This window comes from Prionailurus bengalensis, chromosome F2, assembly GCF_016509475.1.
Source record: "Prionailurus bengalensis isolate Pbe53 chromosome F2, Fcat_Pben_1.1_paternal_pri, whole genome shotgun sequence".
NCBI lineage: Eukaryota > Metazoa > Chordata > Mammalia > Carnivora > Felidae > Prionailurus > Prionailurus bengalensis.
The window spans coordinates 38,215,731-38,232,605 of NC_057353.1; the positions used below are offsets into that span (position 1 = coordinate 38,215,731).

Here is a 16,875-nt window from a genome sequence, read left to right on the forward strand (position 1 = left end):
AACAGTGTGGATGGAACTAGGTGGTATTATGCTGAGTGAAATAAGTCAGAGGAAGACAGATATCATATGTTTTCACTCATATGTGGAACCTGAGAAACTTAACAGGAGTAACGGAGTAACGGAAGGGGAAAAAATAGTTACAAGAAGGGAGGGAGGCAAACCATAAGAGACTCTTAAATACAGAGAACAAACTGAGGATTAATGGGGGGGGGGTGTGGCGGGGAAGAGGGGGAAATGGGTGATGGGCATTGAGGAGACATTTGTTGGAATGAGCACTGGGTGTTGAATCACAGGAATCTACCCCCAAAACCAAGAACACATTGGATACACTGTATGTTAGCCAACTTGACAATAAATTATATTTAAAAAATAATAAAAAATAAAAATAAATATCCTTGCTGTTGGTCTATACTTTCATTTTGATTTCTCATCTGAATATAATCTAAAACATTAGATCGAACAAGCTGGACTTACAGAGTTTTTTATTTTACTTTACTTTTAAATTCCAGAATAGTGAAAGCACAGTGTTACATTAGTTTCAGATGTACAGTATAGTGATGCAACAATTCTATACATTACTCAGTGTTGATCATGATAAGTGTTCTCTTAAACTCCTTCACCTGTTTCACCCAACTCCCCACCCACCTCCCCTCTGGTAACCATCATTTTGTTCTCTGTAGTTAAGACTTTGTTTCTTGGTTTGTCTCTTTTTTCCTTCATTTCTTTTGTTTCTTAAATTCTACATATGAGCAAAATCATAGTATTTGTCTTCCTCTGATTGACTTATTTTGCTTAGCATCATACTCACCAGATCTATCCATGTTGTTGCAGGTGGCAAGATTCCAATCTTCTTTATAGCTGGGTAATATATCCTGTTATGTGTGTGGATAAAGGTGCGATGTGTATACACACAAACACGCACATATATACACACCACATCTTTATCCACTCATCTGTCAGTGGACACTTGGGCTGCTTCTATATTTTGGCTATTGTAAATAATGCTGCTGTAAACATAGGGGCGCACATATCATTTTGAATTAGTGTTTTTTTGTTCTTTGGGTAAATACCCAGTAGTGGAATTACTGGATCACATGGTAATTCTGTTTTTAATCTCTTGCAGAACCTCCCTACTGTTTTCCACAGTGGCTGCACCAATTTGCATTCCCACCGACAGTACATGACAGTTCTTTTTTTTCTCCACATCCTCACAAACACTTGTTTCTTGTGTTTTTGATATTAGCCATTCTCACAGGTGTGAGGTGATACCTAATTGTGCTTTTGATTTGCATTTCCCTGATGATTAGTGATGTTGACCATCTTTTCATGTGTCTCTTGGCCATCTGGATGTCTTCTTTAGAGAAATGTCTGTTCATGTCTTCTCATTTTTTAATTGGATTATGTGTTGGGTTTTGTGTTGAGTTGTACAAGTGTTTTATATATTTTGGATACTAATCCTTCATCAGATACGTCATTTGCAAATATCGTTTCCCATTCAGTAAGTTGTCTTTTTGCTGATTGTTGACTGTGCAGAAGCTTTTTATTTTGGTGTAGTCCTAACATTTGCTTTTGTTTCCCTTGCCTTACGAGACATATCTAGAAAAATGTTGCTACAGCCAATGTCAGACAAGTTACTGCCTGTGTTCTCTTCTAGGATCTTTATGGCTTCAGGTCTCACATTTAGGTCCTTGATCCATTTTGAGTTTATTTTTGTGTATGGTTTAAGAAAGTGGTCCAGTTTGATTCTTTTGCATGTAGGTGTTCACTTTTCCCAACACCCTTTTTCAAAGAGACTTTTTCCCACTGCATATTTTTGCCTTCTTTGTCAAAGATTAATTGACCATATAATCACGGTGGGTTTATTTCTGGGTGGGGTATCCTGTTCCATTGATCTCCATATTTTTGTGCCAGTAGTATACTGTTTTTGATCCCAGCAGCTTAATACCAAAGCTGGAAATCTTGGATTGCGATACCTCCAGCTTTGCGTTGCTTTTCCAGGACTGCTTGGGCTATTCAGAGTCTTCTGTGGTTCCATATAAATTTTAGGATGATTTGTTCTAGTTCTGTGGAAAATGCTGTTGGTATTTTGACAGGAATTGCTTTAAATCTGTAGATTGCTCTGGGTACTATAGCCATCTTCACAGTATTGGTTCTCATGGATGCTCATGGATTGGGATATTTTAAATGTATTGTTGAATTCACTTTGCTAATATTTTGTCGAGGGTTTGTATCTGTGTTCATCAGAGATAGTGGCCTGTAGTTCTCTTTTTTGTAGTATTTTCATCTGGTTTTGGTGTCAGGGTAGTGCTGGCCTCACAGAATGAATCTGGAAGCTTTCCTTCCTCTTGTATTTTTTGGAATAGTTTGAGGAGAGGAGGTATTAGCTTTTCTTTAAATGTCTGGTAGAACTCACCTGTGAAGCCGTCTGGTCCTGGACTTTTGTTTGTGGGGTTTTTTGATTGCCGATTCAATTTCACTGCTAGCAGTTGGTCTATTCAAATTTTCTGTTTCTTTCTGCTTCAGTTTTGGGAAGTTATAGGTTTCTAGGAATTTATTCATTTTTCCTAGATTGTCTACTTTGTTGGCATATCATTGTTCATAATATCATCTTAATAATTCTTTGTATTTCTGTCATGTTGGTTGTTATTTCTCCTCTTCAATTTCTGATTTTATTAAGTTTCTCTCTCTCCTCTCTCTCTCTCTCTCTCTCTCTCTCTCTCTCTGATATGTTCTGGCTAAAGGTTTATTAATTTTGTTGATCTTTTCAAAGAAGCAGCTCCTGGTTTCATTGGTATGTTCTATTGCTTTTTTTAGTTTCTATTTTGTTTATTTCTACTTTAATCTTTATTATTTACTTCCTCTAGTGATTCGGCGTTTTGTTTATTCTTCTTTTTCTAGCTCTATTATAAGATTTTTCTTGCTTCTTGAGGTAGACCTGTACTGCTATAAAACTTCCCTCTTACACTGCTTTTGCAGCTTCTGAAAGATTTTGGAACAATGAGCTTTTATTTTCATTTATCTCCATGTATTTTTTAATTTCCTCTTTGACTTCATGATTGACCCATTCATTGTTTAGTAGCATGTTATTTAACCTCCCTATATGCTATTTCCAGAGTTTTTTTCTTGATGTTTATTTCTATTTTCATAGCATTGGGGTAAGAAAAGATGCATGATATGTTGTCCGTATTTTTTAATTCCTTGAGGCTTGTTTTTGTGGCCTAACATAACGATCTATTCTGGAGAATGTTCCGTGTGCCCTTGAAAAGAGTGTGTATTCATTTTAGGATGGAATGTTCTGAATATATCTGTTAGAACCATCTGGTCCAATGTGTCTTTCAAAGCCACTGTTTCTTTATGATTTTGTTTGGATGATCTGTCCATTGATGTAAGTGGGATGTTAATGTCCCTTACTTTTATATTACTCTTGATTACTTTATGTTTGTTAGTAGCTGCTTTACGTATGTGGGTACTCCCATGTTGGGTGCATAAATATTTACAGTTGTTTTACCTTCTTGTTGGATTATTCCTTTTATGATTATCTCATGTCATTCTTTTTCTCTTGTTATAATATTTGTTTTCAAGTCTCTTGGCTGATGTAAGTCTTGCTACCTTGGTTTTCTTTTCATGTCCATTTGCTTGATAAGTGTTCTTCCATCCCTTCACTTCCAATCTGCATGTGTCTTTAGGTCTGAAATGAGTCTCTTATAGGCAACATACAGATGGGTCTTGCTTTTTTATCCATTCCACCACGCTGTGTCTTTTGATTGGATCATTTAGTCCATTTTCACTCAAATTATCAATAGATATGCACTTACTGCCATTTTTTTACTTGTTTTATGGTTGTTTTTGTCCTTCTCTGTTTCATTCTTCTCTTGCTCTTTTCTCACAATCAGTTGGCTTTCTTTAGAGATATTCTTGGATTCCTTTCTAATTTTTTTGCATATATAGGTTTTGATTTGTGGTTACCATTCTGTTTGTATGTAACATCTTATGCATATAGCAGTCTATGTTAAGTTGATGGTGGCTAAAGTTTGAACTCATTCTTTACTCCTCTCCTCCCACATTATAGGTATATGGTGTCATGCTTTACATCCTTTACATCCTTTACATTTACATATTGTGAGCCCCTTGACCAATTTTTACATATGCACTTAACTTTACTCTCTTGTGCTTCTCAATGTACTTCTTATTCCAACTCATGATATTTCCATTCCCCTCAGAGTTCCCTTTAACATTTCTTGCGAGGCTGGTTAAGTGGCGATGAATTCCTTTAACATTTGTTTGTCTGGGAAACTCTTTCTCTCTCCTTCTATTCCGAATGATAGCCCTACTGAATAGAGTGTCTTTGGCTGCAGACTTTTTCCTTTTCAATACTTTGAATATATCATGCCACATCCTTTTAGCCTGCAGTGTTTCTGCAGAAAAAAATCAGCTCATAGCCTTATGTGGTTTCCCTTGTATGTAACTGTTTTCTTTTTTCTTGCTCCTTTTACTGTCTCCTTCCTCAGATTTGGGAAGTTTTCAGCTATGATTTCTTCAAATAAATTTTCTGCCTTCTTTTCTATGTTTTCTCCTTCTGGGATCCCTGTAATAGGAACGCTATTACACTTGATGGTGTCTCTGAGTTCCCTAAATTTATATTCCTTTTGTATTCTTTTTTTTTTCTTTCTCCTGTTCAGCTTGCTTTTCCACTACTCTGTCCTCCAAGTCACTGATGTTTTTCTGCTTCCTCTAATCTACTCTTTATTCCATCTAGTGTATAGTTTCATTTACTGTTCTTCATCTACGATCAGTTCTTTTGTATGTTTCTGTCTCATTGTTAAGGGTCTCGCTGAGGTCCTCTACTCTTGTCACGTTCAGTGTCTTTATGCCCATTACATTCTCTATCAGGTATATTACTTACCTGTTTCAGTTACGTCTCTTGCTGTCGTTTTGCCCTATTCTTTCATTTGGGATATATTTCTCTATCCCCTCATTTTGTCTCTGTCTGCGTGTTGGGAAAGTCAGCTCTGTCTTCTGCTCTTGAAAATAGTGGGCCCTGAAGACGAGGTCCTGTAGTGCCCTGCAGTGCAGTGTCCCGTTTACCAGAAGCTGGCACTTCAGGGGTGTCCGCTATGTGTGTTGCATGCACCCTAATGTTTCGGCAGAGCCGCTTTTCCCTCCGGTCCAGTCACCTGCAATGGCTCTCTTTGCCTGTCATCAGCGGTGTTTGGTCCCTGTCCTGTTGGTGGGCCGGTCTCAGGCTGCCTTGGGCTTCAGTCAGAGCGCGCATTGACCGAGAGAGACTAGTAGCACTTTTGCTGTTTTCGCCCTGGGGAGTTTTTGTTGTTGGGTGTGGCCTGTAATCAGACCAGCTGTCTGCCCCCACTCCACGTCTGGGGCTGTAGTTGGCCTGGTGTATGTGTGGTTATCTTCCCCTCTCCCAGGGGCTGGAGTCACTTTGGAGTGGTGCTTTGGGTGGGCTCCAGCCAAGAGCATATTGGACGGGGCAGATCCGCTCAAGTGCACAGGGGTTAGGATGTGTGATGTTAGCAAGGTTTGTGCCGGTCTGTTGTGCAAGGGACCTGCACCTGCCAGAGCTGAGACTGGAGACGGTGGATCTGCAGAAGTGCAGGGTTGCCCGGGGGACCACAGGGGGGCAGGATGAGGAGTATTAGCAAGTTAGGTAGGGATCGGATCCATGCCTCCCTGGTTCCCACTGGTGGCTGTGGGTTTATACTGGGGAGCAGGACAGTGAAACGGCACCCGCCTGCTCCTTTGTTCCACAAGTGATCCCTGCCCCTCCAGCACGTGGCCTGAGAGTAGTCAACAGATCTTCCTCTAGTATAGCCCATTTTTCAAACTGCTGCTCCTGTGCTGTATCTCGGTGGGGCTGTTTGTTGTGTTCTTAAGGGTGGAGATTCAGTTTCCTGCGGCCTTTCGGGCTCACCCAGAGCCAAACCTGCTGATTTTTTAAAGTTCCAGCTTTTAAGTCCTGCTGGTTTTTAAAATTCATGAAATTTGGCCCTCCTGGTTTTCAAAGACAGATGTTATGGGGATTCATCTTCCCTGTGCAGGTCTCCCATTGTGAGGGTCTGTTTCTCTCCCCCCTGCACCACCACAGGTCCCTCCCTTCTGCCAACGGTCCAATGATCCATTTAGCTCTCAACAACAGTATTCCTACCCTGTGAGATGTGGTCTCTTCTCTACACTTAGCTGTAGAGATTCTATTCTGCCAGTCTATGGGTCATTTTCTGAGTTATTTACACTGGTGTGGGTGTCATCTAGTTCCATCTCTGGGAGGAGATGAACTTAGGGTCCTCCTACTCCGCCATCTTCCCCGGAAGGCCCTGGAATTAATTTTTTAAAGGCATCTTTATATTTGTCTCCTGCTCTCCCTTAAATTTATGAATCTGTCCCCCCCCCCTTTCTACTTTAATTTGGATCTTTGTCATGAATCACGAAAGCAATATCATGACCTTTCTAGCTTCTCTTCCTGTTTTGTATTGACTGTTCTCCATGGGATACCTCATACCACCATCAGAAAGATCTTCTAAAACCCAGCTCTGGGGTGCCTGGATGGTTCAGTTGGTTAAGTGTCCGACTTTGGCTCAGGTCGCAGTCTCCTGGTTCGTGGGTTCGAGCCCCGCATCCAGCTCTGTGCTGACAGCTCAGAGCCTTAAAGCCTGCTTCGGATTCTGTGCCTTCCCCTCTCTCTGTTCCTCCCCTACTCACACTCTTTCTCTCTCAAAAATAAAGATTAAAAAAAAAAACTTAAAAAAATAAATAAAACCCAGCTCTAACCGTGCTACTTCCCTGCTTTAAATCCTTCAGTGGCTGTTCATTGCCCCAGGATTACATCCAGCCTTTACCTCAACATGTCTTTTCAGCACATCCCCACCCAACTCCTTCAAAACCTACTATATAGGCTTTTAGCCACTCTCATACTGGTCAAAGAACTTCAAGAGACAAATTTTTCTTGCCTAAATTGGGAAAGCAAACAACAACAACAAACTACGATCATGGCTAAATGGCTAGGATGTAGACTCTCAAAGTTGAACAGAGAAAACTGAGAGGTGTGTATGTGGAAGAGAGCAGGGGAAGGAGGGAGGGAAGGAGAGGAGGACCACCACTGGGCACTAGGGAGCCAGAAGCCTTGCTATATAGCAGCAGTGTGGACTCACATGGCTAACAACAGGACCCCAAACAAAAGCTGTCCGTCCAAGGATGGGGTAAGACCAGGAATTTGGAAAGAGCTATAGGGAGTGACAGGATGGATTCAAAGAGCTGCGCTTTTGAGGGCAGGGGCAGTGGCACAAAACATTTTTCTGAACCCTGACACAACAGATAATCTTTTGAAGGAGTGAAATTTTACACAAGTTATATTTGTGATGTCTGTAATATACTGAGACAGTTTTCATGATGCCAAAGCAGAAAATTAAAAATTATGTCTAACAAAACAGACATATTGAAATAATTTTTCACAAAACTCTCTTTTTCATGCAGGCACCATGGGTGTTTCCTGTATGAGTAGATAAGATTGTTTCATACCACATACAGAGATGATTAGAAAAAGTAGTTTGCTGTTTGTCTTTAATTTCCTGTGGCTACTTATGCCTTTTCTTTTCCATTCCAGCATTTCCATACAAAAGCTTTCCAATGAATCTCGCTACATGATTTATGAGTTTTGGGAGAACAGTAGTGTGTGGAATAGGTAAGTAATAAGCAGCCTTTTTTTTTTTTTTTTTTTTTTTTTTTGGCTAGCAGGGAGAAATATACATGATATTTTTAGGACCTGTAGGAAAAGCCCCACTCGCTTTATCTTACCTTAAAATGTGTCATTTGCTCAGTTTCCTCAATCCCAAATTTTTAGGAATTTATTTCATGGATTAGAAACCACTTTCCTCTTGAAACAAATACCTTTGGTAATTGTCCTACTTTAAGTATAACCATTCTACTGATGCTTATCAAGTAAGAGTTAGATATGGGTCATGGCTGTCTAAAGTGTCGGGGGGCAGGTGAACAAAGGACACAGAAAGGATGAGAAAGTCATTTTATTGTGGTGTTTTGTAATAAAACTATATAATGGTTAAGATCATCATAGCTTAACTTTTCTAAATGTCTCTAAGCACCGCAAAAAGCAGGGGAGGGGATGGAAATTAAAGACATTGTTTGGAAAAGATTAAAAACAAATCGACTTCTCTGGATAACCATTCTACAGTGTATATGTGTATCCAATCATTTTGTATATGTTGAATGTACATATTTGTCCATTATTCCTCAACAAAGTTAAAAAAACAAATCCACCTTTTTAATTAAAAAATTACAAATTGGATAAAGAAAATTTTTGCTATTCTGAGATTAAATAACTCTAGTTGGTTTTAAATGGCAGTGAATATAGCCCTCCAGTAAGTCCATATTTAGGGTTTAAGCTATGGTAATGAAAGTAACAAATACCTGGAAATACCTATTTCATGCAAAATTTTATTTTTGAGACCATTTTTAAAATATACTACAGAATGACACCAATAGAATCTTAAACACCAAAGGGAGCTTTAAGGGCAACTTTATTCAACTCTGTACTCCAGGCCTACACTTTAAGATGATTTTTATTTATTTATTTATTTTCTCCTAGGGAGAGAAAATCTATAGTCTTTCTTCTTAGCTATCCTATTTTTTTAATCATCGGGGCAGCCAATGTATTCTTCCTTCTGTTTAAACTTCTTTCTGCAATTAAAGTCTTTCTCCTTTTATTTTATCTTCTATAGGGAGCTAATGGTATTCTGTTTTTAGAAGTCTTTAAAATATTTTTTCTGCCGACAGTTGTTAAATTACACGTCCTTTATTTTTTATCTTAGGGCGGGTAGTGATAAAAAGAAGTCTGTATTCAGACAATCCAAATCATCTAAAACCTTGCCATTTTTATTGAATTTGAACTCTGTTTTGCACTCTAATAAAAATTCACAGCCTTAATCTATATTTATACAGCCACCTTCAGACGAATTATAGCAAGACATTCCAAAGAAGTAATGTGGATTTCTTGGAAACTCCAGAACTCACATCTACTATGCTAGTTCCTGGTAATTATACTGGTTTCACTGTGCTTGTATGTGTTTTTGTATGGTCTTTTGCTTTTTAAAAGACAGTGTGGAAAAAAAAAAAAGATAGTGTGCTCTTTCTCCCACACACACAGTTTATTAGTGGTTCTCTCTTTATTATTTCTTTGTATATCTGAAAATCTGCAAGTGGGAGGAGGAAATAAGAGATCTATATATTCTATTGTCATGAGTCCTTAGTTGATCCTATGTGTATTCCTGGCTATATTAAACCTAATACTAGTCATTTTCTGGTCATCTTCAATAATTTAACAAACTTGAAGTACAAGTAAAATCATGACATTTTGAAAAAATTATTCAAATGCTTTACTATACTTTAGTGTATTGAATTAATTTGAAATACGTGACCCAGAGGCTGCAGATTAGAATCATGCTAGAAATATTTTTATTATAATAGCTGTTAAAATATTTGTAATTGGGGTAAAGCAGAATTGAAAGAGAAATCTGAAATGAATTTGTCTAAGAAGTCTGGCCTAGCCAAGGCTTAGATAATTGAGAACCAAAATTCATTTGTTCATCTGCCCTAACAAACACCAATTAAATATATTTACTCAGTGTTATTATATGTGCTAAGTACTGGGGACACTGGGGTTCTTAGCCCCAGGTTCTTTACTAGTGCTGAGTTCTAACTTTGAATAAACATTATGCTAAGAGCTAGAGTAGAGAGTAAAAATGGAGTCCCTTCCCATGAATAGCAATAGGAAAGACCAAAGCTTGCAGAAAAGAACCAAGCTCAGGATATGACATAGTAGTTACTAATGGTCATAATATGCATGTGGACTTTGAGAAGGGATTGCTTCAACAGGTTTTTTAAAAGAGAGGACTCTGGAGCTGGACCTTAAAAAGTGAGAGTTGGACAAATAAATATGGAGGATGATACTTTGGTAAACTGCACCCATGAACAAATCCAAAAAATGTTAAATCCGCTTGGCTAATTGGTGCAAAAGTAAGACTGTGGCATAAGGCTCATATATGATACATGTGGAAAGAGAAGAAAGTGTAGGAAATGAGGTTGAAAATACAATGAGGAGTGAAGTTAGTAATATGAAGTCATTGAAGGTCTTTGAGAGGGATAGTGAATGCTCTAATCAGTAGGAACTGGCAGGACGGAGAAAGGTGGATGTCATGGGAGGAGAAAGATTGGTCAGGTATGCAATAACGTAGGCCAGGAAAAAGGCAGCACCTGACCAGCAGCTACCGAGAGAGTTCCTTCACCAATACAGTTTTCAGGAGTTAACTGTGGCAAGATATTTGAAGCCCAGGCTTGGTGAGAAAGGGTATATTGTAAAAACAAGATATCTGACAGAAGCCTAGGAAAATGTCTTCATTTTTAAGGTTGCGAGAAAAGCCTCCTTTATTAAGGAAATTAAGGGGAACCACTGAGAGGTAGGAGAATCAGAGTAGTTGAGTAGCAAGGAAACCAAAAGAGAAGTAACATGCAAGGCACAGTGCTCCTCAGGGGCCTACGCAGTGAACTGGGACTTGAGAGAATGGGACTGAAAACTGCATTTGACCAGAGGTCACTGTTCAAGAGAACAGTTTTGGTACAGTGGTAGGAATTTAAAAATTAGGGTAGATTTTGATGGAATAATAGAAAGTGAAAAGGTAAATTCTGGAAGTAAAAGTAGGTGAGATCAGGGGTCAGTGCTTTCCAGTCAGACTTACCATCTGGCGTGAGCTTTAGCTATTCACTTACTCTGGATCTGAAGAACAGGTTTGTCTGGCTTAGAGATGGTAAACTTGTAGAATTTCCCTTGCTGCGTATCTCGGATTTAATCCTCAAATAAGAAAGCCATGAATGTGGCTGAAATTTCTCTATCACTCTTTCTGAGAGCATTTCCCACGTTAGAAGAGCTGGGCTCAAATAAAACTGGTTCAGTTCTTGTTCTCAGAGCCCAAGTTCAATACAATTTAATGCCTTCTTTTGCTACCCTTTTTTCCACTAATTTTAATATCACATCTAATTTCAACAGTGACTACTGAAATTTGGAAGAATAAAAAGAAAGGCTTGATTTCTAACACATTTTTTAAATCTCCCTCAAACAAGATTTTTTAAACATCTGTTTGGGGCATCCTATTCTTTTTGATAGGAAAGTTTTGTAAATTGCAACAGTAGACACACCTCCCTGGACAAACAGCTAGAATTAGTTTATAAATATTATTTATAGTTTTAATGGCCCTATGACTTCCATTTTCAATAACCACTTTTATAAATTTTGTCTGTCATATGAAGGCTAAAAATAAAAACAAAAGTGTTTTCGCTATACATATTTAGACCTACAAAACAATCTGAAAAGACATATCAGAGAGGAGTAGGTTTGTATTTTTAACTCACAAATTATGATTTCTGGAAGACTGCTTTTTTATTAGGTTTCTAAGTGGTTTACCTAAAATACATCTTAAGAAATAAAGCAGCAAAACCAGACTGTATCTAGTTATGTAAAATACAAGCCAAAATCTATTCCAAGAACTCTCGAATATAAAAATAATTAAAATGAGTCATACTAGAGTATGGCTAAATAGGCCCACTAGCCATCATAAAACACCGAGACCGAAGTGTGAGAATTCGGTCTGTGGACCAAAATATCCCTTGGCAAAGGAGAAACGCCTGTGGTTTATGAGAAAAGAAGATACACAAGAAAATAAGATCCTGTTGTCAGCCAGCATGTCACTTCAACAGCTTTGAAAACAAGTTTTAATCCTTTTCATTTGTCTGTTTCTCACAGCATTCCGCCTGTCTTACTTTGCCATAGAGTTGTCTTTGGGACATTTATATTCACTAGGGAAGACATTTTCAATCTTACAACATAGATGTACTAAAAAAATATTTAAAACACATCCACTTGCTTATACCCACTCTTTATGAGATTGTTATGTAAAAGTGTCTTATACTCCCAAACCGCTGCCAGTACTAGCTAGGTAGATTAAAACACCAACAACATGATTTCATCTTCAGGACATTTATGACCTCATTGCCCAAGATAAGCTCCATTCATTCATAACAACAAAATTAGACTATAACCAAGTGCCTAAAGATCTAGTACAAATATTGCAAAGAAAGAGATCAACTTGGCTTAGGAAATAGTGACTTGAAAGATAATAACGCAGACTAAAGATGGGAGAAAATAGTCTTTTTAAGAATGATTACACCCTGGCAATTATTTCCATTGTTTAAAAATTTGTTTTTCTCTTTTCAGCTTCATGGTGGATCCTGAACAACTAGATGTTCCTAGACATTTTCCTCATGGTTCCAAGTGAAAAACAAGTATTCTCATCTAAAATGTGAATTAGAAAATTCTCTGCAGTTACTAATCTACACTATACTTTTAATATATTTAAGACGTGCACTCTTCTAAAATGTCTTCTAGATCTTTCATGTGAATTTTAGCTAAATTTTTGAAGTCTGCTGTTTTGCTACATTGTAACCTAAAACCCTTTCGTGGCAAAATCCTAATAGGTGAAACAAGTGTACACATAAAGGAACAAATTTGTGAAAAAGAAGTGATAAAAAATAATTAAAGTGGGAACTTTTAGAGTATATAGGATAGCTTCTGTGGATTTGTCATAAGCTAGGGGTTAAATCAGTGTTTTGTCATTTTTAAGTAACTGGTTTTCTGTGAATGAAGCTTATATTCTTCAGTAATGCTCACTGTATTCCCAACTCACGATCTTTTGAGTATTCACTGAAAAATGCTAATACATGCTCCAAAATGGTGTCCTTATGTGCAGAGAGAGCAACGGCAGGGATGCATGTGCACAGAGAAAAGGCCACATGAGGACACAGTAAGAAGGTGCCAGCAGCAAACCAAGGAGAGGTCTCAGAAGAAATCAACCCTGCTAGCACCGTGGTCTTGGACTTCCAGTCTCTAGAACTGTGAGAAAATGCCTTTCTGTTGTTTAAGCTAAAAAGAAAAAAAGTTGATACAGGAGTATACAACAATCTTGGCTATAATCTACACTCTCTATATACCTGTCAGGTTATAAACTGGTTTTTTGCAAGTGAACAATTCTGTGATAGTTAGGGTACTATTTAGTAACGGAACTTGTATAGTTCTATAATGATATATAGTTATATCATTTATTAGCATCATAATTCCCTGTATGTAAGTTCAACAAATCAAGAAAAGAGGACAGTCTTAGTTTGAGAAAATCAGGTTCAAATTTTTGGCACATAATCCAGAGAACTAAATTTCTTATTAAAAAATAGACATTTGCACTTAAATAATGAGTTCAAAATATTTAAAAAACAAAACTTTAACCTCAGTGAACAAAGAAGAACTATACATTAAGCACAAAACTTTAGGGAAGGTATTGGACAGAAAACATTTCCCAGTCTCAACACTAGAATGACAACAGCTCTAATGTCACTAGAACAGTTAACTGTGTCCCTAATATGCTCTGCTGTACAAGCTCATATATTACATATTTTTAATAGAATCTATTCCGGTAAATGCTGCTAGTGAAAATCCAGTACATATGGGAGTTTGTTACCATGTTATTCTCTAATCCAAATTCCTTTGAAGCCATAGGTCTTCAAGGAAAAAACTTTTATTTATTTTTTTTTTTTTACTGTTGGAAAACTCAGAAGGTCGAACTAAAATTATATTTTTTAAATATAAAATTTGACCTAAAATATTTTCTCCAATTTATGAAATACTAACTTCTGTCACTACCTTTGTATGCCCTCAGTCCTCATTCACTCTAAAGTATTTTTTTCATAGCTTCTACTAGACAAGGGCAGTAAATTTTGACATATATACACATATACACACACACAAATGTGTGTGTGCATGTGTACATATGTGTGTATGTCTTTGGTCATTTCTAAAGATGACAAACACTATGAAACAACACCTGGCTCAACTCTTTTAATTTATATACAAAGCAGAGAACATGAATGGAGTTGTACAATGATTATTCAAACAAACTATACACATGTACAAAAGCAAACAGATAAGAGCACAGTCTTTGCAGTCTCACTCTGATTATATACAGTGGCGTCTGACATACAAACTCTTCTTGAAAAGGTTGTTTATAAATGGTTTCAAAAAAATACAAATTATAGCCAGTAAAAACATAGTATTAGAATCAGAAAGTACCTAAGTCTTCTAAGTATGAGGCAGTTTCCGAAGTACAATGGTGGTAGGACTTCAAAAAGGTTTCTGCCCTCAGTAACAGTGTTGAGCAGAATGGCTGTTTAGATTCCAAACTAGAATAGGTTCTATCATAGTTTTTTTAAACTAGAGTCAAAAAAAATATGGTTATACTGACCCCAGCTTTTACACAAACTATATATAAATTTTTATGTGTGTGAGAATGTGTGTGGATACACAGTATATGTATGTGTGTGTGTATATATATATACACACGTGTGTGTATGTATGTGTGTATATATATATATATATACACATATATATAAAGGGAAAATAGGACAGAAAATAAGTGAAAAATCTGGGCCCTAGGTATTAATGTATCATTTTTAATTAGCCCGTAAATTTATAAATCTGGGCCCTAGGTATTAATGTATCATTTTTAATTAACCCATAAATTTATGGGGGGTTTTGTTCCTATTAAAAAAAAATCTCTTTCTGGGGAACAAAGTAATGAAAACTAGACCAAGATGGGAAGTCTCCCATGGACTAAAAGCTTAAATCTAGGTACCAAGCCCAAAGACCAGTGAGGAAAAAGGTACTGATTTTAGGGAGTTCAGAATTCAGTATGAGATAAACTTTCTGCCAAATGATGGTCTCAAATGCCTTGCCAGTAGACCTGGGGATCTGAGAAAATAAAAGCAGGGAAAGTTTACACTTACCTTTATCTACATCAGCAATTTTTTTTTTGACACTATGCTGGAAGAAACTTTTTTTCAATAGTAACATCCAGAGTGACAAAATGCAGGAATTTATTATATAAAATTTCTAGGAGCTAAAAGCTTAAACCCCCAAATTCTTCATCCATGTGTTCTTGTTATAAGAAATTACAGAATTGAAACTTAATGGACCTCAATTATTTGCAAATGCCTAAATTTTTTCTCTTTTGGAGATAAAAATATCAGTTTTATTTTGCAATTGCCCAACTTCTGTTCATGTAGTCTGATTAGACACAACAAGTAGCAGCTATTCTCCACCTTCAGTTTCCTGGTTTCCAAATTGTCACTCTCTGCTAGTGATTATGAATCTTAAACAATGCTATCAAAAACCTAGAGACCAAAGAACTGCCTATTAAAAGATTCTGTTTCCTGTCATGGAGAACTATGCATTGAACATCCTGAATCATCCCAAGCCTCTGGAGAGATTGTAAAGAGCCTTTCAAAATGCTGGTATGAAATCAGTGGCAAACAGAACAAAAGCAACTTTAAAAGCAACAAGAAATTATGTACCATATATACATCATAGCAAATACTTTATATTTGGGAATCTTTACAGCTTACATTTCCATTCCATTATTACAAGAGATGAAAAACAAAAAAAATTGCAAGTAGCATGCAAATTATAAATACAGTCTTCCCACTTTACTAACCGAATTCCTACTTTCCAGTGTTACTTCCCAATTTATGCAGGAAACTGCCTGCAAAGTTGAAACTGATTAGAAAATTCTTTATAGTTTAAAATATCTTTCTCATTTTAGGGAGAAACCAAATACCCAACCATCAAAATTAAAAATAAGCTGAACTGTCACAGTCCATTACAGTTATTGTTACTAGGTCCACTTCATTTGCAGGTGTCCAAAATATAAAACGAGTAATTCTTTATGTTCAAATTCATCTGTTCTTAAAATGCTACTTAAAACTTGGGTGGTTTTCCTGTAACATAGAAGAAAAAGTTAATTTATCAATTAGATTGAATGAATACAGTTTTTACTAGTTTATCAAACCAAATACTGTGACCCTATTAAGTGTTTACAGATCTTAAATGCATGTTGCTATAGAAAGTATTATAGTAACTGGAACTTGTCAAAACAGTTCTCCTGTGTTTAATAAAACATAATTCATTTTTAAATATACTAGATTGTATTTCAAACCTGTTCTGTTTCTGTGGTACCTGGTTTGTTCAAAATAATGTGTATGTCAAACTTTTATTTACAAAATAAAATGTCAGAGATGAAATAAGTCTGCAAATGAAAACTTGACAATATATAGCACTGATTTACTCATACATATCAAGATCTCTGAACAGGTCGGAAAATGTGAACGTCATTAAGGACATTTTTCATGACAAAATATTCCTGTGTGCAAGGTATTCTGAAAGAAACAAATTTCTGCTTAAGTTTTGAAAAATTGACTAGGGTTCTACAAGGTAGGGACTTTAGGAAACATTGAGAAACACTGTAAGTTAAAATTCAGAAGATTCTAAGAGAAAAAAAGCTTTGGATTCCCAAAGGTTAGAAATCCTAAAAATGGAGAGCACAGGAAGTATGTTACACATCTCACATTTGAGCCATTCTCAGCATGCCCATATTCTGAGTTAATCTCCATGGAGTATTTACCTATATAAAGTAGTTTGTGAAAACTCTAAACTCAAATTCTACTCGAAATAGAAATAAAGCCAATTTACTAAGTGCACAATGAGAGCTAAGTACCATGCCAAGCTCTTCCATACATTTCATTTAATCCTAACAACTAGAGATTATCAACCTTATCTACAATCACAGAACAGACACAGAAGGTCAAGTGACTTAAGTTAGAATGATATTTTAGTACACAAGGTGAAGCCACAGCTTGAACCCAAGTCTGGTAGCGAAACGCATGTCCTTTCCAATCAATATCCTAAAAGATATGTGT

At 36.7% G+C, this 16,875-nt stretch overlaps 2 protein-coding genes across 3 annotated transcripts in view; one reads left to right on the plus strand and one right to left on the minus strand.

The window, feature by feature from the left end:
* The window catches only part of NECAB1 (N-terminal EF-hand calcium binding protein 1), a 198,181-nt gene extending 181,963 nt beyond the window's left edge, over positions 1 to 16,218 (plus strand). Inside the window, exons 11-14 of one of the 2 annotated variants that reach the window (XM_043601342.1) lie at positions 7,616 to 7,693; positions 8,968 to 9,059; positions 12,293 to 12,360; positions 12,825 to 16,218. In XM_043601342.1, the coding sequence (XP_043457277.1) occupies positions 7,616 to 7,693; positions 8,968 to 9,059; positions 12,293 to 12,318 (196 nt within the window). In that variant the 3' untranslated portion in view covers positions 12,319 to 12,360; positions 12,825 to 16,218. Of the gene's footprint in view, positions 1 to 7,615; positions 7,694 to 8,967; positions 9,060 to 12,292 lie in introns of both variants that reach the window. The other variant, XM_043601341.1, reaches the window with a different exon arrangement.
* The window catches only part of CF2H8orf88 (chromosome F2 C8orf88 homolog), a 36,195-nt gene continuing 34,800 nt past the window's right edge, over positions 15,481 to 16,875 (minus strand). The window contains exon 6 of the mRNA XM_043601343.1: positions 15,481 to 15,897. Coding sequence (XP_043457278.1) covers positions 15,874 to 15,897 — 24 coding nt within the window. The 3' untranslated portion in view covers positions 15,481 to 15,873. The remainder of the gene's footprint in view (positions 15,898 to 16,875) is intronic.